Source organism: Protopterus annectens, chromosome 9.part0, assembly GCF_019279795.1.
Source record: "Protopterus annectens isolate FY-2018-M chromosome 9.part0, PAN1.0, whole genome shotgun sequence".
Classification (NCBI taxonomy): Eukaryota; Metazoa; Chordata; order Ceratodontiformes; family Protopteridae; genus Protopterus; species Protopterus annectens.
The window spans coordinates 1890294207-1890317719 of record NC_056743.1 but is presented as its reverse complement, the minus strand read 5'-3'; the positions used below and the strand labels follow the sequence as shown (position 1 = coordinate 1890317719).

Genomic DNA, 23513 nt, shown 5'->3' with positions numbered 1-23513 from the left:
GTCACTGAATCTCATGACCATTCCCATCTTGCCATTATACTCCCACAGAAAGAACCTCCTTTCTCCAGGAAGGCCATACTGGTCAATTCTAGAATAAATTGTGACACCCATCTAGTCTTGTAGATTATACTTAAAGGAAGATCGTGAATAACAATGTTTTCCATGCAGGCAAAGTTATTACAGAGGTTTGGGAGCTGCTAGGTTATAAATATATTTATCCATTGTGTTTTATTTATAAGTTGATGGAGTCATTATCGATAGAGATATTGTACTTGTGAAGAAACAGCTCACAACAGCTGCTTCTCTAACTGCACAGTAAGAGAGGCAGACATCTCCCATCAAAAGTCTGTAAGCCACTTAACAAATGGATAGACCTTCAAATTCTCTTGGCAGCTCAGGGAATTTAGGGCTGTGATCTTTTTGGTTAGGGAACTTTGGGTGTGTTCTAATTGTATGATATATTTTATGAGAAACATACAACCAAGAACTAAAAAAGTCCAAAACCCATGTATAAATACTGATAAAAAAATTTTAAAAAATGCCAGAAGAAAGACTTGCAAGTAATATATTTTATTAAATAACAAAGGGTAAGTGCTACCATTCAAAATTAATTTATGAATGAAGTCCACCAAGACTTATACACCAAGTTCATTCTGGAAGGTATGGGTATCACAGTGTGAATCAGCAGCAGTCTTCAGTTTGCAATCATCTGCACATTTTGTGCACACAGAACAATGTGACTTCCAGTATTTTTAGGTTTGATACAAGGACGTTAGTACACTTATGATTTGCTCTCAGTGAATTACAATTTGTGAATGTGAAATGTTTGCCAACATTTTTTAACTGATAAAATTTCAAGAGTGTTTGGGTATTCAGATTTTAGAGCATTTAGGAAAAGGACGTGAAGGGTGAGTGTTTTGATCAGATTATAATAGTTATAGAGAAGTTTCTCATGAACTTATAGGATGTGCTGTTACCAGTGGAAGTAGACAGGCAAAATCATTTTAATCATATTAAATCTTATCAGATTATATACTGTTTTTTGCAAAAGAGTAAATATTCTATTGAGCCTTTATTGGAGTGGAAAGAATATAATACGTTTGGAAATGTTAGAAATGTTAGCTGTTTTTCTAGATAAGTAACTAGTAATAAATTTAACACTCTAGAGTACTTATCAGTACTGATGATTTTAGTGATTTTTTTGTCTGAGAAAGGGTTGTTACCACATTCATGTTAGTTTTAGCACATATTTCCATGGCAGTTGTAGTTTGCTGCATTTTTTTCTTACATTTTTGAGTTTTCTGCACTTGCAATTAATCATTATCTGACATTCTGTTTTGTTCCATTGAATTCAAATTCCTGGTGTAGTACTAAACCTATTTATATGATCCTTGCTTATCACCATGTGCTAAATATTACAGCAGAGCTAACTAGTGCAGTTAAAATTTGTTTGACATATTAATATGCAAACATATTTCTAAATAAAAATAAAAAAAACTCAATTTGCAATCGGATTAACTTAGAAACTTGTTAAGTAGCTCAGTTAGTCGACTAAAAATACAACAGAACAGTAATTTGGTTTTCAGTTAGTCTTTATATATTAATGGGAAAGAAGCCTTATGCTTTGGCAATTACACGTATGTCCGTGATAATATTTAGAATACAGAGTTTTTTAGAACAATGGGTGGGTGTGTGAAGCTAGGGATTGCTTGCATCACTTACTTCCTTTTAGTGTGCATCTTATATAAAGGTCCCTTGTGATGCTAGGGATTGCTTGCATCACTTCCTGCATTTTATTGCGCACCATATATTAAGTTTCCTATTCAGATCTGGAGGCATGTCTGCTTTAAGCTTAATTTGCCACCACAGTTTCCTTACGTCTAGCAAAGTGGTGTGGTCCCCAAAACCCTGTTTGGGCTTTTCAATACTAGGAATTTTAACTGAAGCTTGTTTGTGCATGTAAAAGTGCGCCTAGCTATGGCATTGTTCTCCTTTCTGTTTTTTATGGCCTGTCCATGTTCCTTTGTTCTGTCACTGGGTTTTTTGATGGCTTTGCTTATATAGAAGGAATCACAGGAGGGACAGATAGCTAAGTAAACCAGTCATGGTGTGGCAGTTGTAGGAGCTATTTAGAGAAATAGTGGTGTTTTTGCTAGATAGCCTATATTCAGAGCTTTCAAGGATAGAGGGGCAGCTACTGCATCTTTTCATGTCTCTGGGGTGGGTGGGCATGGGTAATGATACCCTTGTTAGACAAAAGGGACAATGCTTTCAAGGAATTGATCTTCTGGTAGCAAAAAACAGGGGCATATCCTGGCACTCTCCACGGTTCTTGGGTGTCTGTAATGAGATCCCAGTTTTTCTTTATGATCCTCTAAGACTATTAGTGTCTCTTGAGATAGGAATTGGGAATCTAGGGGTGAGTTCCTTCACTTGTTTGATTTTTGCTATGAACCCTGTTTTCAGGATGGGGGAAATTTTGGAGTATCTGTGAGAGTGGATTTCTTTTTCCACTGTTTCCAGCAGGTGTGGAGGGTAATGCCTTTCTACTAAAACCTGTTTCACTGTTTGGCTTTCTTTCAGGAAGGACTCCTCCTTGCTGACTAGTCTGCTAAGTCTAATGTACTGGCCCCTGACAATATTCCTTTTCATGAAGAAAAGGTGCTGGCTGTTATAGTCCAAGCAGTTGTTCCTGAATAACCCTTTCCTATAAATTTTGGAAGTGAACTTCTTGGAGGAGGGTCTAGGGTCCGGGAGATGTTCAGGAACTGCACCTTGTACCCATTGCCAGACATTGTAAAATCCAAGAAAGGAATGCTTTCTTTCATGGCCCTTATGAAGTCTTTAAGTTCAGTTTCTGTGCCTTGCTACAGAAACAAATATATCATCTATATATCCCTCATGCAGAAATACTTTCTCAAAACCTTTTAGGTATTTAAGTGGGCTCACTTTTAAATTTTGAAATCCCAAAACCTCAAACCTCTAAATCCCGATGTTCAGAAGTTCGAGGTCTTGGAATCTCAAAATGAAAAATAAAATCACAGCTAAAAGATGAAAATCTCATACATCATGTTTTTGCAGGGAGGCAAGCCCCCCTGCACCCCCTACAACTTAAATATACCAATTCTTAGATTGCACTACAGTGCAAAGAACGGTAAAGTTGCCATTCTGCAGTATATGCTGATCTCCATTGATACATTTTGAGATTCCAAAACTTCGAACTTCTGAGCATCAAGATTTACAGGTTTGAGATTTGGGGATTTCAAAACTTAAAAGTGAACTCATTTAAGTATATCACTCTCCCAGCTGGGGAGCACCAGATTTGCATAAGCTGGGGCCATTTTGACTAGCACGTCTACTCCATGTTGCTGGTGGAATATTTCCCGATTGAAAGTAAAAACATTATCGTGTAATACAATACTGATAAGCTCACAGATGTTGCTGATTTTCTTCCTGCTTAAGGGAGTGTGTTTTCACAGGTCATTAGCTGTGAGGGTGATGCCTTCCTTCTGAGGGATGTTAGAGTATAATGCCACTACATACAGGGTGACCAGCTTCTGATCTCTGTTGAAGACTTGGCACTGGTGTAATTGATGGAGGAATTCTCAAGAATCCCTTACATAGAACTCAGAGTTCTGTACTATTGGATTCAGGTGGAAGTCTATGAAATGAGAAATGTTTTCTGTTTTGGTTCTTCTAGAAAAAACTAGATGTCTGAAGGCAGCTTGGGTCTCACCCTTCTGGCTGTTAGGTCACCTGAGTATCTTCACTAAGCAAGGGTTGTGCAGCATTAGGAAGTCAAATTCCTGCTCTGTGATTCTCCCTTCCTGCAAAATCTCTAATAGCTGTACAGCTATTGCTTGAAATTCATCTATAACTTTTTGTTCAGAACAGGTTTCATAACATTTGCCCTTTTCTACCTCCTGCTTCATTTGCTTAATGTATTCAGCCTGTTCCATTATAGCAATGCCTGCCTCCTTGTTCCATTAAAACAATGCCTGCCTCCATGTTCCATTATAACAATGCCTGCCTCCTTGTTCCATTATAGCAATACCTGCCTCCTTGTTCCATCATAACAATGCCTGCCTCCTTGTCCCATTATAACAATGCCTGCCTCCTTGTTCCATTATAACAATGCCTGCCTCCTTGTTTCATTATAGCAATGCCTGCCTCCTTGTTCCATTGTAACAATGCCTGCCTACTTGTTCCATTATAGCAATGCCTGCCTCCTTGTTCCATTATAGCAATGCCTGCCTCCTTGTTCCATTGTAACAATGCATGCCTCCTTGTTCCATGATATCAATGCCTGCCTTCTTGTTCCATTATAGCAATGCCTGCCTCCTTGTTCCATTATAACAATGCCTGCCTCCTTGTTCCATAATAACAATGTCTGCATCCTTGTTCCATTATAGCAATGCCTACCTCGTTGTTCCATTATAACAATGGCTGCCTCCTTGTTCCATTATAGCAATGCCTGCCTCCTTGTTCCATTATAACAATGCCTGCCTCCTTGTTCCATTATAACAATGCCTGCCTCCTTATTCCATTATAACAATGCCTGCCTCCTTGTTCCATTATAAAAATGCCTGCCTCCTTGTTCCATTATAACAATGCCTGCCTCCTTGTCCCATTATAACAATGCCTGCCACCTTGTTCCATTATAACAATGCCTGCCTCCTTGTTCCATTATAACAATGCCTGCCTCATTGTTCCATTATAACAATGCCTGTCTCCTTGTTCCATTATAACAATGCCTGCCTCCTTGTTCCATTATTACAATGCCTGCCTCCTTGTTCCATTATAACAATGCCTGCCTCCTTGTTCCACTATAACAATGCCTGCCTCCTTATTACGATATGTCAATTCCTGCCTCCATGTACCATTATAACGATGCCTGCCTCCTTGTTCCATTATAACAATGTCTGCCTCCTTGTTCTATTATAACAATGCCTGCCTCCTTGTTCCATTCTAACAATGCCTGCCTCCTTGTTCCATTATAACAATGCCTGCCTCATTGTTCCATTATAACAATGCCTGTCTCCTTGTTCCATTATAGCAATGCCTGCCTCCTTGTTCCATTATAACAATGCCTGCCTCCTTGTTCCATTGTAACAATGCCTGCCTCCTTGTTCCATTATAACAATGCCTGCCACCTTGTTCCAATATAACAATTCCTGCCTCCTTGTTCCATTATAACAATGCCTGCCTCCTTGTTCCATTATAACAATGCCTGTCCTCCTTGTTCCATTATAACAATGCCTGCCTCCTTGTTCTATTATAACAATGCCTGCCCCCTTGTTCCATTATAACAATGCCTGTCTCCTTGTCCCATTATAACAATGCCTGCCTCCTTGTTCCATTATAACAATGCCTGCCTCCTTGTTCCATTATAACAATGCCTGCCTCCTTGTTCCATTATAACAATGCCTGCCTCCTTATTCCATTATAACAATGCCTGCCTCCTTGTTCCATTATAACAATGCCTGCCTCCTTGTTCCATTATAACAATGCCTGCCTCCTTGTTCCATTATAACAATGCCTGCCTCCTTGTTCCATTATAACAATGCCTGCCTCCTTGTTCCATTATAACAATCCCGGCCGCCTTGTTCTATTATAACAATGCCTGCCTCCTTGTTCCATTCTAACAATGCCTGCCTCCTTGTTCCATTATAACAATGCCTGCCTCATTGTTCCATTATAACAATGCCTGCCTCCTTGTTCCATTATAACAATGCCTGCCTCCTTGTTCCATTATAACAATGCCTGCCTCCTTGTTCCATTATAACAATGCCTGCCTCCTTGTTCCATTATAACAATGCCTGCCTCCTTGTTCCATTATAACAATGCCTGCCTCCTTGTTCCATTATAACAATGCCTGCCTCCTTGTTCCATTATAACAATGCCTGCCTCCTTGTTCCATTATAACAATGCCTGCCTCCTTGTTCCATTATAACAATGCCTGCCTCCTTGTTCCATTATAACAATGCCTGCCTCCTTGTTCCATTATAACAATGCCTGCCTCCTTGTTCCATTATAACAATGCCTGCCTCCTTGTTCCATTATAACAATGCCTGCCTCCTTGTTCCATTATAACAATGCCTGCCTCCTTGTTCCATTATAACAATGCCTGCCTCCTTGTTCCATTATAACAATGCCTGCCTCCTTGTTCCATTATAACAATGCCTGCCTCCTTGTTCCATTATAACAATGCCTGCCTCCTTGTTCCATTATAACAATGCCTGCCTCCTTGTTCCATTATAACAATGCCTGCCTCCTTGTTCCATTATAACAATGCCTGCCTCCTTGTTCCATTATAACAATGCCTGCCTCCTTGTTCCATTATAACAATGCCTGCCTCCTTGTTCCATTATAACAATGCCTGCCTCCTTGTTCCATTATAACAATGCCTGCCTCCTTGTTCCATTATAACAATGCCTGCCTCCTTGTTCCATTATAACAATGCCTGCCTCCTTGTTCCATTATAACAATGCCTGCCTCCTTGTTCCATTATAACAATGCCTGCCTCCTTGTTCCATTATAACAATGCCTGCCTCCTTGTTCCATTATAACAATGCCTGCCTCCTTGTTCCATTATAACAATGCCTGCCTCCTTGTTCCATTATAACAATGCCTGCCTCCTTGTTCCATTATAACAATGCCTGCCTCCTTGTTCCATTATAACAATGCCTGCCTCCTTGTTCCATTATAACAATGCCTGCCTCCTTGTTCCATTATAACAATGCCTGCCTCCTTGTTCCATTATAACAATGCCTGCCTCCTTGTTCCATTATAACAATGCCTGCCTCCTTGTTCCATTATAACAATGCCTGCCTCCTTGTTCCATTATAACAATGCCTGCCTCCTTGTTCCATTATAACAATGCCTGCCTCCTTGTTCCATTATAACAATGCCTGCCTCCTTGTTCTATTATAACAATGCCTGCCTCCTTGTTCCATTCTAACAATGCCTGCCTCCTTGTTCCATTATAACAATGCCTGCCTCATTGTTCCATTATAACAATGCCTGCCTCCTTGTTCCATTATAACAATGCCTGCCTCCTTGTTCCATTATAACAATGCCTGCCTCCTTGTTCCATTATAACAATGCCTGCCTCCTTGTTCCATTATAACAATGCCTGCCTCCTTGTTCCATTATAACAATGCCTGCCTCCTTGTTCCATTATAACAATGCCTGCCTCCTTGTTCCATTATAACAATGCCTGCCTCCTTGTTCCATTATAACAATGCCTGCCTCCTTGTTCCATTATAACAATGCCTGCCTCCTTGTTCCATTATAACAATGCCTGCCTCCTTGTTCCATTATAACAATGCCTGCCTCCTTGTTCCATTATAACAATGCCTGCCTCCTTGTTCCATTATAACAATGCCTGCCTCCTTGTTCCATTATAACAATGCCTGCCTCCTTGTTCCATTATAACAATGCCTGCCTCCTTGTTCCATTATAACAATGCCTGCCTCCTTGTTCCATTATAACAATGCCTGCCTCCTTGTTCCATTATAACAATGCCTGCCTCCTTGTTCCATTATAACAATGCCTGCCTCCTTGTTCCATTATAACAATGCCTGCCTCCTTGTTCCATTATAACAATGCCTGCCTCCTTGTTCCATTATAACAATGCCTGCCTCCTTGTTCCATTATAACAATGCCTGCCTCATTGTTCCATTATAACAATGCCTGTCTCCTTGTTCCATTATAGCAATGCCTGCCTCCTTGTTCCATTATAACAATGCCTGCCTCCTTGTTCCATTATAACAATGCCTGCCTCCTTGTTCCATTATAACAATGCCTGCCTCCTTGTTCCATTATAACAATGCCTGCCTCCTTGTTCCATTATAACAATGCCTACCTCCTTGTTCCATTATAACAATGCCTGCCTCCTTGTTCCATTATAACAATGCCTGCCTCCTTGTTCCATTATAGCAATGCCTGCCTCCTTGTTCCATTATAGCAATGCCTGCCTCCTTGTTCCATTATAATAATGCCTGCCTCCTTGTTCCATTATAACAATGCCTGCCTCCTTGTTCCATTATAACAATGCCTGCCTCCTTGTTCCATTATAGCAATGCCTGCCTACTTGTTCCATTATAACAATGCCTGCCTCCTTGTTCCATTATAACAATGCCTGCCTCCTTGTTCCATTATAACAATGCCTGCCTCCTTGTTCCATTATAGCAATGCCTGCCTCCTTGTTCCATTATAACAATGCCTACCTCCTTGTTCCATTATAACAATGCCTGCCTCCTTGTTCCATTATAACAATGCCTGCCTCCTTGTTCCATTATAGCAATGCCTGCCTCCTTGTTCCATTATAACAATGCCTGCTCCCTTGTTCCATTATAACAATGCCTGCCTCCTTGTTCCATTATAATAATGCCTGCCTCCTTGTTCCATTATAACAATGTCTGCCTCCTTGTTCTATTATAACAATGCCTGCCTCCTTGTTCCATTCTAACAATGCCTGCCTCCTTGTTCCATTATAACAATGCCTGCCTCCTTGTTCCATTATAACAATGCCTGCCTCCTTGTTCCATTATAACAATGCCTGCCTCATTGTTCCATTATAACAATGCCTGTCTCCTTGTTCCATTATAGCAATGCCTGCCTCCTTGTTCCATTATAACAATGCCTGCCTCCTTGTTCCATTGTAACAATGCCTGCCTCCTTGTTCCATTATAACAATGCCTGCCTCCTTGTTCCATTATAACAATGCCTGCCTCCTTGTTCCATTATAACAATGCCTGCCTCCTTGTTCCATTATAACAATGCCTGCCTCCTTGTTCCATTATAACAATGCCTGCCTCCTTGTTCCATTATAACAATGCTCGCCTCCTTGTTCCATTATAACAATGCCTGCCTCCTTGTTCCATTATAACAATGCCTGCCTCCTTGTTCCATTATAACAATGCCTGCCTCCTTGTTCCATTATAACAATGCCTGCCTCCTTGTTCCATTATAACAATGCCTGCCTCCTTGTTCCATTATAACAATGCCTGCCTCCTTGTTCCATTATAACAATGCCTGCCTCCTTGTTCCATTATAACAATGCCTGCCTCCTTGTTCCATTATAACAATGCCTGCCTCCTTGTTCCATTATAACAATGCCTGCCTCCTTGTTCCATTATAACAATGCCTGCCTCCTTGTTCCATTATAACAATGCCTGCCTCCTTGTTCCATTATAACAATGCCTGCCTCCTTGTTCCATTATAACAATGCCTGCCTCCTTGTTCCATTATAACAATGCCTGCCTCCTTGTTCCATTATAACAATGCCTGCCTCCTTGTTCCATTATAACAATGCCTGCCTCCTTGTTCCATTATAACAATGCCTGCCTCCTTGTTCCATTATAACAATGCCTGCCTCCTTGTTCCATTATAACAATGCCTGCCGCCTTGTTCCATTATAACAATGCCTGCCTCCTTATTCCATTATTACAATGGCTGCTTCCTTGCTCCATTATAACAATGCCTGCCTCCTTGTTCCATTATAACAATGCCTGCCTCCTTGTTCCATAATAACAATGTCTGCATCCTTGTTCCATTATAACAATGCCTGCCTCCTCGTTCCATTATAGCAATGCCTGCATTCTTGTTCCATTATAACAATGCCTGCCTCCTTGTTCCATTATAACAATGCCTGCCTCCTTGTTCCATTATAACAATGCCTGCCTCCTTGTTCCATTATAACAATGCCTGCCTCCTTATTCCATTATAACAATGCCTGCCTCCTTGTTCCATTATAAAAATGCCTGCCTCCTTGTTCCATTATAACATTGCCTGCCTCCTTGTTCCATTATAACAATGCCTGCCTCCTTGTCCCATTATAACAATGCCTGCCACCTTGTTCCATTATAACAATGCCTGCCTCCTTGTTCCATTATAACAATGCCTGCCTCATTGTTCCATTATAGCAATGCCTGTCTCCTTGTTCCATTATAACAATGCCTGCCTCCTTGTTCCATTATTACAATGCCTGCCTCCTTGTTCCATTATAACAATGCCTGCCTCCTTGTTCCACTATAACAATGCCTGCCTCCTTGTTTCATTATAACAAAGCCTGCCATCTTGTTCCAATATTACAATGCATTCCTCCTTGTTCCATTATAACAATGCCTGCCACCTTGTTCCATTATAACAATTCCTGCCTCCTTGTTCCATTATAACAATGCCTGCCTCCTTGTTCCATTATAACAATGCCTGCCTCCTTGTTCCATTATAACAATGCCTGTCCTCCTTGTTCCATTATAACAATGCCTGCCTCCTTGTTCCATTATAGCAATGCCTGCCTCCTATAACAATGCCTGCCTCCTTGTTCTATTATAACAATGCCTGCCTCCTTGTTCCATTATAACAATGCCTGTCTCCTTGTCCCATTATAACAATGCCTGCCTCCTTGTTCCATTATAACAATGCCTGCCTCCTTGTTCCATTATAACAATGCCTGCCTCCTCGTTCCATTATAGCAATGCCTGCATTCTTGTTCCATTATAACAATGCCTGCCTCCTTGTTCCATTATAACAATGCCTGCCTCCTTGTTCCATTATAACAATGCCTGCCTCCTTGTTCCATTATAACAATGCCTGCCTCCTTATTCCATTATAACAATGCCTGCCTCCTTGTTCCATTATAACAATGCCTGCCTCCTTGTTCCATTATAACAATGCCTGCCTCCTTGTTCCATTATAACAATGCCTGCCTCCTTGTCCCATTATAACAATGCCTGCCACCTTGGTCCATTATAACAATGCCTGCCTCCTTGTTCCATTATAACAATGCCTGCCTCATTGTTCCATTATAACAATGCCTGTCTCCTTGTTCCATTATAACAATGCCTGCCTCCTTGTTCCATTATTACAATGCCTGCCTCCTTGTTCCATTATAACAATGCCTGCCTCCTTGTTCCACTATAACAATGCCTGCATCCTTGTTTCATTGTAACAATGCCTGCCAACTTGTTCCAATATTACAATGCCTGCCTCCTTGTTCCATTATAACAATGCCTGTCTCCTTGTTCCATTATAACAATGCCTGCTTCATTGTTCCATTCTAACAATGCATGCCTCCTTGTTCTATTATAGCAATGCCTGCCTCCTTGTTCCTTTATAGCAATGCCTGCTCCCTTGTTCCATTATAATAATGCCTGCCTCCTTGTTCCATTATAACAATGTCTGCCTCCTTGTTCTATTATAACAATGCCTGCCTCCTTGTTCCATTCTAACAATGCCTGCCTCCTTGTTTCATTATAACAATGCCTGCCTCCTTGTTCCATTATAACAATGTCTGCCTCCTTGTTCTATTATACCAATGCCTGCCTACTTCTTCCATTATAACAATGCCTGCCTCCTTGTTCCATTATATCACTGCCTGCCTCCTTGTTCCATTATAGCAATGCCTGCCTCCTTGTTCCATTATAACAATGCCTGCCTCCTTGTTCCATTGTAACAATGCCTGCCTCCTTGTTCCATTATAACAATGCCTGCCACCTTGTTCCATTATAACAATTCCTGCCTCCTTGTTCCATTATAACAATGCCCACCTCCTTGTTCCATTATAACAATGCCTGCCTCCTTGTTCCATTATAACAATGCCTGTCCTCCTTGTTCCATTATAACAATGCCTGCCTCCTTGTTCCATTATAGCAATGCCTGCCTCCTATAACAATGCCTGCCTCCATGTTCTATTATAACAATGCCTGCCCCCTTGTTCCATTATAACAATGCCTGTCTCCTTGTCCCATTATAACAATGCCTGCCTCCTTGTTCCATTATAACAATGCCTGCCTCCTCGTTCCATTATAGCAATGCCTGCAGTCTTGTTCCATTATAACAATGCCTGCCTCCTTGTTCCATTATAACAATGCCTGCCTCATTGTTCCATTATAACAATGCCTGTCTCCTTGTTCCATTATAACAATGCCTGCCTCCTTGTTCCATTATTACAATGCCTGCCTCCTTGTTCCATTATAACAATGCCTGCCTCCTTGTTTCATTATAACAATGCCTGCCAACTTGTTCCATTATTACAATGCCTGCCTCCTTGTTCCATTATAACAATGCCTACCTCCTTGTTCCATTATAACAATGCCTGCTTCCTTGTTCCATTCTAACAATGCCTGCCTCCTTGTTCTATTATAGCAATGCCTGCCTCCTTGTTCCTTTATAGCAATGCCTGCTCCCTTGTTCCATTATAATAATGCCTGCCTCCTTGTTCCATTATAACAATGCTTGCCTCCTTGTTCCATTATAACAATTTCTGCCTCCTTGTTCTATTATAGCAGTGCCTGCCTACTTCTTCCATTATAACAATGCCTGCCTACTTGTTCCATTATAACAATGCCTGCCTCCTTGTTTCATTATAACAATGCCTGCCAACTTGTTCCATTATTACAATGCCTGCCTCCTTGTTCCATTATAACAATGCCTACCTCCTTGTTCCATTATAACAATGCCTGCTTCCTTGTTCCATTCTAACAATGCCTGACTCCTTGTTCTATTATAGCAATGCCTGCCTCCTTGTTCCTTTATAGCAATGCCTGCTCCCTTGTTCCATTATAATAATGCCTGCCTCCTTGTTCCATTATAACAATGCTTGCCTCCTTGTTCCATTATAATAATGTCTGCCTCCTTGTTCTATTATAGCAGTGCCTGCCTACTTCTTCCTTTATAACAATGCCTGCCTCCTTGTTCCATTATAACACTGCCTGCCTCCTTGTTCCTTTATAACAATGTCTGCCTCCTTGTTCCATTATAGCAATGCCTGCCTCCTTGTTCCATTATAACAATGCCTGCCTCCTTGTTCCATTGTAACAATGCCTGCCTATTTGTTCCATTATAACAATGCCTGCTGCCTTGTTCCATTATAACAATGCCTGCTTTCTTGTTCCATTCTAACAATGCCTGCCTCCTTGTTCATAGGTTCATAGGTTCATAGGTTTATACTAGGCTATCTGCCCGAGGGCATTTACAAGCCTAGCCCATAGTTTTGTGGCTTACCACCCTGCCCTATGGGTTGAATTACCATTATTTTGCTGTGCTTCCCCTGTTGACTGAGGTGATCCCAGTATATTCTATATCTACATCTCCCATCCAAGATTCAAGATGAATTCTCCCAGCGGCCAGCGAGGTGCCCTATCTCACATATACCGGGATTTTATTCCACATAGTCTCTTTGGGTGATGACCTATCCCTCCCAGCTGGCCCCATTATTAGCTCGAGGTAGGTGTCTCGCCTCACTCTCGCCTTCTGACGGGATCTAGATTTTTGAGGTGAAGCATATTCTATCTTGACATGGCCTTTGTATCTGGCCTCAAAGGCCCTGTCACCTCTGAGTTAAGAGTGTGTTTACTGGTTTAGAGCAGCTCTTCTTTTCAGTCGGGCAGCAGAGACAGATTTTTGAGACCTTTTGTATCCTTTTTGGTGAGGGAACTTGTGCCCTCCAGCTGCTGCAAGTGTCGGGTCAGATATATCTCACATGGGACAACAGGCCAGTCTGATGAGGGTGAGATGATGAGTGTAGGGAGACTATGACCTCCCCTTTTCTAGAGAGATGAGATCCCTTCAATGTAGGTGGCAAATGTAGAAGGTCTTCCTAACTACTTTAGCTGTTACGGGTGTCAACTACTACTAACTATCAACCTGGGTCCCCTGTGTCCCTGATTCTATGCTCCAGTGGTGGATATTGCATTATTTGGTAGCTTAACTGCCTTTTGTTTTTCCCGGCGGGTGCATTTGGCATTTAACTTTTGAGGGCCTTAGGCCAGGGCTCGGCTAATTCAGTTATCCAGTTTCTCCTTCTGATATCTGCTGGAGTGTTGATGTGCATGTGTTTTCTACTCAGTCTTCAGTTTGTAGCTTCATTCGCAAACTTTGTTTCAGCCATAACCCTCCGTGCTGAAGAGTACTCGGAAAGTAGATGCCAAACAGGCAGAGCCTCCAGGCGGCCCTGTGTGGGTACTTGAGTCTGCAGGCTTTGAGTCTGATCTGACAGCAACCTGACCCTGTGGGTTCAGTCACTCAGCCACCATCTTGTGATGTATGTGATGTTTGGTTAACATTTAATGAGTTTTTTCAATGATACCCGCGGTATTGTATCAAGGCCTTCGGCCATCCTTCGGTAGGCTGTATGGACTGCCTTTCCCTCATCAATGGCTTTGGTGACTGTTTCGAAAAAGTCAATCCATTATAGCAATGCCTGCCTCCTTGTTCCATTATAACAATGCCTGCCTCCTTGTTCCATTGTAACAATGCCTGCCTCTTTGTTCTATTATAACAATGCCTGCCACCTTGTTCCATTATAACAATGCCTGCCTCCTTATTCCATTATAACAATGGCTGCTTCCTTGCTCCATTATAACAATGCCTGCCTCCTTGTTCCATTATAACAATGTCTGCCTCCTTATTCCATTATAACAATGCCTGCCTCCTTGTTCCATTATAACAATGCCTGCCTCCTTGTTCCATTATAGCAATGCCTGCCTCCTATAACAATGCCTGCCTCCATGTTCTATTATAACAATGCCTGCCCCCTTGTTCCATTATAACAATGCCTGTCTCCTTGTCCCATTATAACAATGCCTGCCTCCTTGTTCCATTATAACAATGCCTGCCTCCTCGTTCCATTATAGCAATGCCTGCATTCTTGTTCCATTATAACAATGCCTGCCTCCTTGTTCCATTATAACAATGCCTGCCTCATTGTTCCATTATAACAATGCCTGTCTCCTTGTTCCATTATAACAATGCCTGCCTCCTTGTTCCATTATTACAATGCCTGCCTCCTTGTTCCATTATAACAATGCCTGCCTCCTTGTTTCATTATAACAATGCCTGCCAACTTGTTCCATTATTACAATGCCTGCCTCCTTGTTCCATTATAACAATGCCTACCTCCTTGTTCCATTATAACAATGCCTGCTTCCTTGTTCCATTCTAACAATGCCTGCCTCCTTGTTCTATTATAGCAATGCCTGCCTCCTTGTTCCTTTATAGCAATGCCTGCTCCCTTGTTCCATTATAATAATGCCTGCCTCCTTGTTCCATTATAACAATGCTTGCCTCCTTGTTCCATTATAACAATTTCTGCCTCCTTGTTCTATTATAGCAGTGCCTGCCTACTTCTTCCATTATAACAATGCCTGCCTCCTTGTTCCATTATAACAATGCCTGCCTCCTTGTTTCATTATAACAATGCCTGCCAACTTGTTCCATTATTACAATGCCTGCCTCCTTGTTCCATTATAACAATGCCTACCTCCTTGTTCCATTATAACAATGCCTGCTTCCTTGTTCCATTCTAACAATGCCTGACTCCTTGTTCTATTATAGCAATGCCTGCCTCCTTGTTCCTTTATAGCAATGCCTGCTCCCTTGTTCCATTATAATAATGCCTGCCTCCTTGTTCCATTATAACAATGCTTGCCTCCTTGTTCCATTATAATAATGTCTGCCTCCTTGTTCTATTATAGCAGTGCCTGCCTACTTCTTCCTTTATAACAATGCCTGCCTCCTTGTTCCATTATAACACTGCCTGCCTCCTTGTTCCTTTATAACAATGTCTGCCTCCTTGTTCCATTATAGCAATGCCTGCCTCCTTGTTCCATTATAACAATGCCTGCCTCCTTGTTCCATTGTAACAATGCCTGCCTATTTGTTCCATTATAACAATGCCTGCCGCCTTGTTCCATTATAACAATGCCTGCTTTCTTGTTCCATTCTAACAATTCCTGCCTCCTTGTTCCATTATAGCAATGCCTGCCTCCTTGTTCCATTATAACAATGCCTGCCTCCTTGTTCCATTGTAACAATGCCTGCCTCTTTGTTCTATTATAACAATGCCTGCCGCCTTGTTCCCTTATAACAATGCCTGCCTCCTTATTCCATTATAACAATGGCTGCTTCCTTGCTCCATTATAACAATGCCTGCCTCCTTGTTCCATTATAACAATGTCTGCCTCCTTTTTTTTATTTTTATATAAGTTCTAGTCCATCTTAGTAGATAGTTTTAAATCATATTTCTAAGTATGGTTATGTTTTTCACATAATAAAACTATGCCAATAGGTTAACAAGCACAAAATATATTTATACTGAAAAGAATGCAGTATTTGTGTATGCTTCTGGCTCCTGTTTCTTTCTTGAACACATCAAGCGACCCATCCATCTTTTATTAGCCCTTGCATTTTTTCCCTTCCTGCACATATTCCACAATGCTGGATAATGGAAGAAATAATCTTGGCCTGTATCATTTTGTAAATCTGAGGTAGATTTAGTATTCTTCTGATCACATCCCCCTGCCTGACTGGCATGCATGGGAGAATACCCACTTTGCTGAGTCCAGCTAAATGCATGCATTTGTACACCCACTTGCCAAGGGTGTCCAGACTGTGATGCACTCATTATCTGGGCTGACCATGTACTGTCCCACTGCCATGCAGATAGGGCACATGTGAGGTGTCTCCTCATGTGGTTCCCTTGCAGAAGAACCAGTACCAACTCCTCTCATGAATGTATGAGTTGGCATCGACCACTCACTCCCATACTTCCCTGCCTGTGCACTTCAGTGCCGGGATCACTAATCAAATCTAGATCATATGTAGCACAGCTGGGATGATTAATCAAACCTGTATCATCTGTGACATAGTCAGAGCTTTCCCCCAGCTACAGTATGCCATGAAACCAACAACAAACTAAAAGCATGTATGAAGTCAAGTGCAAAGCTGATGAATGTGCAGTGAGAACAGACTCATTAATATGTACCATCTGGTATAGTTTATTCCAGCACTGTTTTCCTGCTTATATACTTGCACACAAAAGAGGATAACACATAAGTCTGGCCTTGAGGACTGATAAAGGATGACTTGTCTTCAGTTACAGAAAAAGAAATGAAAGTGTGTTTAATGTAATCACTGCACTGTCTATGTAGCTTTGGTCTTTAGATGCATTAGTTGCTAACATTACAATCTCTTACAGGGAGTGACGAAGCACAGATTGGATCACAGAAGACTTTCATCACTCACTCAAACTGCAGGGAGTCTCTTAACTTCATGGTTGGCAATCATTATGTGATCATGGGACAAAAAGATGACCTCTGGAATTTACAAAACAAGTAAGTCATGAAGTAAATATGAAAACTAGCATTTCTGTACTTTTTACTGGCATTTCATAAATACACGTGCAGTCAGAATCAAAATAAGTTAAATTGTGAAGTACGCTTCTGTAGAAGGATCTACATTTGATGCAGATATAGATACATAGATAGATAGACAGACAGAAAGACAGCTGTATATATGCATGTGTGGAAGAAGTGATACCTGGGCATACATATGTAATATGGATAACATTTCTATGGTTGTATGTTGCATTTACCAAAAAGTTTCTTCCCCTGAAATATTAATCAAGTGAAGGTTTTGTTAAGATGAAATATTAATCAAGTGAAGGTTTTGTTAAGATGAAATATTAATCAAGTGAAGGTTTTGTTAAGTGGTGGAATCTCTGAATATTGTTTTATCCAGTGTAACAAAGTAGTAGTAAAGCCATTTTTTTATTTTTTATTTTTAGAAACATTATACTATTGTTGTTTAGTGTGGATGTGCATGTGTTTGTGAGCCAGGGTTAGAGTAAGGGTTAGGTAAGGGGATAAAGTCAGTGTTGTACAGGTGTTCGTGAGTTACTGTTACAGTAAGTGTTACGTAACAGGAGAGATTCAGTGCTGGGCGGGTGTTTGGGAGGTAGGGTTAGGTAAGGGATAGATTTAGTGTTGTGCAGATGTCCATGAGTTACACTGAGAGTAAGAGTTAGGTAAAGGGATAGATTCAGTGTTGTACAGGTGTGTGTGTGAGTTAGGGTTAGACTAAGTGTTATGTAAGGAGATCGATTCAGTGATGTGCAGGTATTCGTGAGTTAGGGTTAGAGTAAGGATTAGGTAAGGGGACAGATTCAGTATATGTGCAGCTGTTCATGACCTACGGTTAGAGTAAGGGTCAGGTAAGGGGATAAAGTCAGTGTTTTACAGGTGTTCATGGGTTAGAGTGACAGTAAGGGTAGGTAAGGGGATAGAGTCAGTGTTGTGCAGGTGTTCGTGAGGTAGGGTTAGCAAGAGACAGCTTGCACCTGTCACCCCTAGGCTTTCAAATACTGGCCAAGGCTGTTGCTGCCCCCATAGTGCCTTTTTTATGCATGGCTCAAAAGTCAAACCCACCTCCGTAAACAGCACAAAAAAAATGAGGGTTATGCTACTCAATGCCAGGAGTTTAAATCTCAAAATGCATGCGCTCGAAGCACTCCTCAGTATAGAGAACGTCGACATCTGTTCAGTAACTGAAACCTGGTTCAAGGCTCCACAGATCACCCCAGCACTACCAGGCTACAACTCATACCACACATTTCGGCCACAGAACATGGACCAAAACACAAAAAGAGGGGGTGTATCCATATTCATCAAGGATACCCACACCTTCAGGTTAGTGGCGCAGCATGATATCCCCAAGATCATCCATGTGCAACTAACATCAGGAAAATCTGCAATGCAAATTGTGGCCTGCTACAGATCACCCTCCATGACCCAGGACCACCACTCTGCCTTTCTGGAGACACTGAAAAACATGAAAGTCCTACCAAACACCCTGATATTGGGCGATTTCAATTACTCTACCATTAACTGGGAAAACTACTCAAGTACAAGCTCCCAGGTCCAGCGCTTCCTGGAATTTATCAACTCAAATGTCCTGGATCAGCTGGTAAACTCCCCTACCAGAGGTGAAAACATATTGGACCTGGTCATCTCCAACATGGGCGACAGGTGTTCCACACCAGAAGTCAACCCATCACTGGTTAGATCAGACCATAAACTAATCACTCTGGATGTCCACACCCCGCCACCACCCCCAACTAAGGAGACCAGAGTAAAAAACTTTTCTAAAGCAAACTTCACCTTACTTAAGACAGAGGTGGTAAGTTTTACAGCCCCCATGCTAAAGGATAATGCTGCCCAAGATTTAGAAACCTTTACAAATGCACTCTATGAGCACCTACAAGGATACATGGACCGTGCCATCCCTATCAAAACCAAGACTCACTCCCCTAAGAGAAGGAAACCAGCCAGGTGGTCCCTTGCCATAAACAGGCTATACAATAGAAGGAGGAAACTAGTTTAGAAAAAAAGCAAATCCCAAGAAGGAAAGACATCCCTGATCAGTATCAGTAAGAAACTAAGGTCCGTCATAAAATCCTCCAAGGCTAACTTCGAAAGAAAAATAGCCAAGGATTCGAAAGATAACCACAAAACCTTCTTTAGCTATGTCAAGAATCTAAGTGGCAACTCACAGATATGCTCTGAGCTAGTGCAAAATAGCACAAAATATACTGGACCCACTGATATTGCCATCATCCTGGCAAATAGATTCAGTGCAAACTTCAACCTCCTCTCACCCCCGAAAGGGCCCACAACAATACCGGAAAAGTGTAGTGTCCCAGAAATCATAGACATACAGGTGAAAACAGCCCTTTCAAAAGCCAAAAGCACAGCATCAGTGGGGCCAGATGGTGTCCCAGGCTGCATCTTGCACAAACTACAGAACTAACTAACCCCCCACCTAAACACACTGTTCAACCTCAGCCTCTCCACAGGCTACATGCCCATAGAATGGCGCACAGCAACGGTTATTCCTCTCCACAAAGGAGGTGCCACAACTGACCCTGGTAACTATCACCCCATAAGCCTGACTAGCCTGGTCTGCAAGGCTATGGAGTGCATCATCATGGAACTCATTAACAAAGACATTGGGAACCTCCAAACACTTGACCTGACCCAGTTTGGCTTTGCTAAGGGCAGATCATGCCTACTAAACCTGGTTGATCTCTTCAAGACAGTCACCAAGGCCATAGATGAGGGTAAGGTAGCTCACACAGCCTACCTTGACCTCACCAAGGCTTTTGACACCATTCCCCACTCGGGAATTATAGAAAAACTCACCAGCCTGAACATAAACCCCTACGTCATGAGGTGGGTTGCTAACTGGCTTACAGACAGAACTCACACGGTAAGAATAGTGGGCTCCAGGTCCGACTCTAAACGGGTCACAGTGTCCCACAAGGCTCGGTCCTGGGACCCCTACTGTTCGGTATATACTTCTCAGATGTACAGGCAAACACAGGAGGACTATTGGCTAACCAAGTTCGCCAATGTCTGCAAACTGGCAGTCATAATTGACTCACCGGCTGACACAGACATTCTCCAAAAGGGCCTTACTGAGACGGATGCCTGGTGTCAAAGTCATGGTCTCAAGCTAAATGCCAAAATATGCATAGTCATCCCGTTTGGGGAAAACAAAACACCCATGATGTACCACATAGGTGGCAGCCCCCTTAATACAGAAGAGGTAATAAGAGATCTGGGAACCCAGGTAGATAGTAATCTCTCCTTTGACAATCATATTGTCAAAGCAGTTAGGAAATCCTTATATGTAGCCCATCTAATTACTAAAGGGTTTGCCTCTAGAAATAGAGGTTATAGTGCCCCTCTACTCATCACTCATCAGACCCATCATTGAGTACAACGCCCCGTTTGGGATGTACCTCACAAGACACTTCCAACAGCTGGAAAGACCACAAAAGTACCTCACCAAGAGGATTACTGGTCTCAGACATATGTCTTATGCAGCTCGACTGGAAAAACACCGGCTGTACTCAGTGGCGTATCGCTTACTCAGAGGTGATCTCTGCCTGACTTACAAAGCCATGTCCAACTCAGAATTGATGGACATGCTCCACCTAAAGAAATCCAAGTCACTGCGAGCCACTCACTCTAGTGAGCTAAACCTCACCACAGCAATAAATAGAACATGCTAGAGGGATAGATTCCTGTCACAGAGACTCCCCACGCTTTGGAACAAAATTCCTAACTACATTAAGCAGAGCCCCTCCCTAACACTCTTCAAGAGAAACCTTGACAAGTGGATGGGTAACAGAAAATAGACCCCTGAGATCACTTCATTGGCTCTTCTTGACAGAGGCTCAGTTAATTAATCAATGGGGCAGCAAAAGCTGACACACCCTGGCTAGGCTTATAAATGTCCTCGGGCAGATAGCCTAGTACCTACTTATGAACCTATGAACCTATAAAGGGATCAATTCAGTGATGTGCAGGTGTTTTTGAGTTAGGGTTAGATTAAGGGCTAGGTAAGGGGATAGGTGTAGTGTTGTACAGGTGTTAGTGGGTTAATGTTGAAGTAAGGGTTAGGTAAGGGGAGAGATTCAGTGTTGGGCAGGTATTTGGGGGGGTAGATTATAGTATAGGTTAGGTAAGTGGATAGATTCAGTTTTGTGCAGGTCTTTGTGAATTGGACTTAGAGTAAGGGATAGGTAAGGGGATAGATTTGGTATTGTGCCAGTGTTGGTGAGTTAAGGTTAGACTAATGGTTAGGTAAGAGGATAGATTCAGTATTGTGCAGGTGTTCATGACTTAGGGTTAGAGTAAGGTTTAGGTAAGGGGACAGATCAGATGTTGTGCATTTGTTAGAGAGTTAGGGTTAGGTAAGGGGATAGATTCAGTGTCACGCAGGTGTTCGTGAGCTAGAGTTAGACGAAGGGTTAGGTAAGGGGACAGATTCACTGTTCTGCATGTGTTCATGACTTAGGTTTAGAGTAATGGTTAGGTAAGGGGATAGATTCAGTGTGGTGCAGGTGTTCGTGAGTTAGAGTTAGACGAAGGGTTAGGTAAGGGGATAGATTCAGTGTCGCGCAGGTGTTCGTGAGTTAGAGTTAGACGAAGGGTTAGGTAAGGGGATAGATTCAATGTCGCGCAGGTGTTCATGAGTTAGAGTTAGATGAAGGGTTAGGTAAGGGGATAGATGCTGTGATGCAGGTGTTCTGGAGTTTAGAGTTAGTAGAAGGGTTAGGTAAGGGATAGATTCAGTGTCGTGCAGGTGTTCATGAGTTAGAGTTAGAGTAAAGGGTTAGGTAAGGGATAGATTCAGTGTCGTGCAGGTGTTCATGAGTTAGAGGTTAGGTAAGGGGTTAGGTAAGGGGACAGATTCACTGTTCTGCATGTGTTCATGACTTAGGCTTAGAGTAAAGGTTAGGTAAGGGGATAGATTTACTGCTGTGCAGGTGTTCCTGAGTTAGGTTTAGAGTACAGGTTACATTAATGTCCAGATCCAATGTTGTGCAGGTGTTCATGAGTTAGAGTTAGACGAAGGGTTAGGTAAGGGGATAGATTCAGTGTCGCGCAGGTGTTCGTGAGTTAGTGTTAGAGTAAAGGTTAGATAGGGGAATAGATTCAGTGATGTGCAGGTGTTCATGAGTTAGGGTTAGAGTAAGGATTAGGTAAGGGGACAGATCAGATGTTGTGCATGTGTTCATGACTTAGGTTTAGAGTAATGGTTAGGTAAGGGGATAGATTCAGTGCGGTGCAGGTGTTCGTGAGCTAGAGTTAGACGAAGGGTTAGGTAAGGGGACAGATTCACTGTTCTGCATGTGTTCATGACTTAGGCTTAGAGTAAAGGTTAGGTAAGGGGATAGATTTACTGCTGTGCAGGTGTTCCTGAGTTAGGTTTAGAGTACAGGTTACATTAATGTCCAGATCCAATGTTGTGCAGGTGTTCATGAGTTAGGGTTAGAGTAAGGGTTAGGTAAGGGGATAGATTCAGTGTGGTGCAGGTGTTCGTGAGTTAGAGTTAGACGAAGGGTTAGGTAAGGGGATAGATTCAGTGTCGCGCAGGTGTTCATGAGTTAGAGTTAGACGAAGGGTTAGGTAAGGGGACAGATTCACTGTTCTGCATGTGTTCATGACTTAGGTTTAGAGTAATGGTTAGGTAAGGGGATAGATTCAGTGCGGTGCAGGTGTTCGTGAGTTAGAGTTAGACGAAGGGTTAGGTAAGGGGATAGATTCAGTGTCGCGCAGGTGTTCATGAGTTAGAGTTAGACGAAGGGTTAGGTAAGGGGATAGATTCAGTGTCGCGCAGGTGTTCATGAGTTAGAGTTAGACGAAGGGTTAGGTAAGGGGATAGATTCAGTGTCGCGCAGGTGTTCATGAGTTAGAGTTAGACGAAGGGTTAGGTAAGGGGATAGATTCAGTGTCGCGCAGGTGTTCGTGAGTTAGAGTTAGACGAAGGGTTAGGTAAGGGGATAGATTCAGTGTCGCGCAGGTGTTCATGAGTTAGAGTTAGACGAAGGGTTAGGTAAGGGGATAGATTCAGTGTTGTGCAGGTGTTCGCAAGCTAGAGTTATAGGAAGGGTTAGGTAAGAGGATAGATTCAGTGATGTGCAGGTGTTCGTGAGTTAGTGTTAGAGTAATGGTTAGATAGGGGAATAGATTCAGTGATGTGCAGGTGTTCACGAGTTAGGGTTAGAGTGAGGGTTAGGTAAGGGATGGATTCAATGTTGTGCAGGTGTTACTGGGTTAGTGTTAGAGTAAAGGTTAGGTAAGGGGAGAGATTTACTGGTGTGCAGGTGTTCCTGAGTTAGGTTTAGAGTACAGGTTACATTAATGTCCAGATCCAAT

The 23513-nt window shown here is 42.2% G+C and overlaps 1 protein-coding gene across 1 annotated transcript in view; it reads left to right on the top strand.

Moving 5' to 3' along the window:
• The window catches only part of LOC122812307 (complement C3-like), a 2177376-nt gene that overhangs the window by 2065515 nt on the left and 88348 nt on the right, over positions 1–23513 (top strand). The window contains exon 40 of the mRNA XM_044084710.1: positions 16985–17120. Within this exon, the coding sequence (XP_043940645.1) occupies positions 16985–17120 (136 nt within the window). The remainder of the gene's footprint in view (positions 1–16984; positions 17121–23513) is intronic.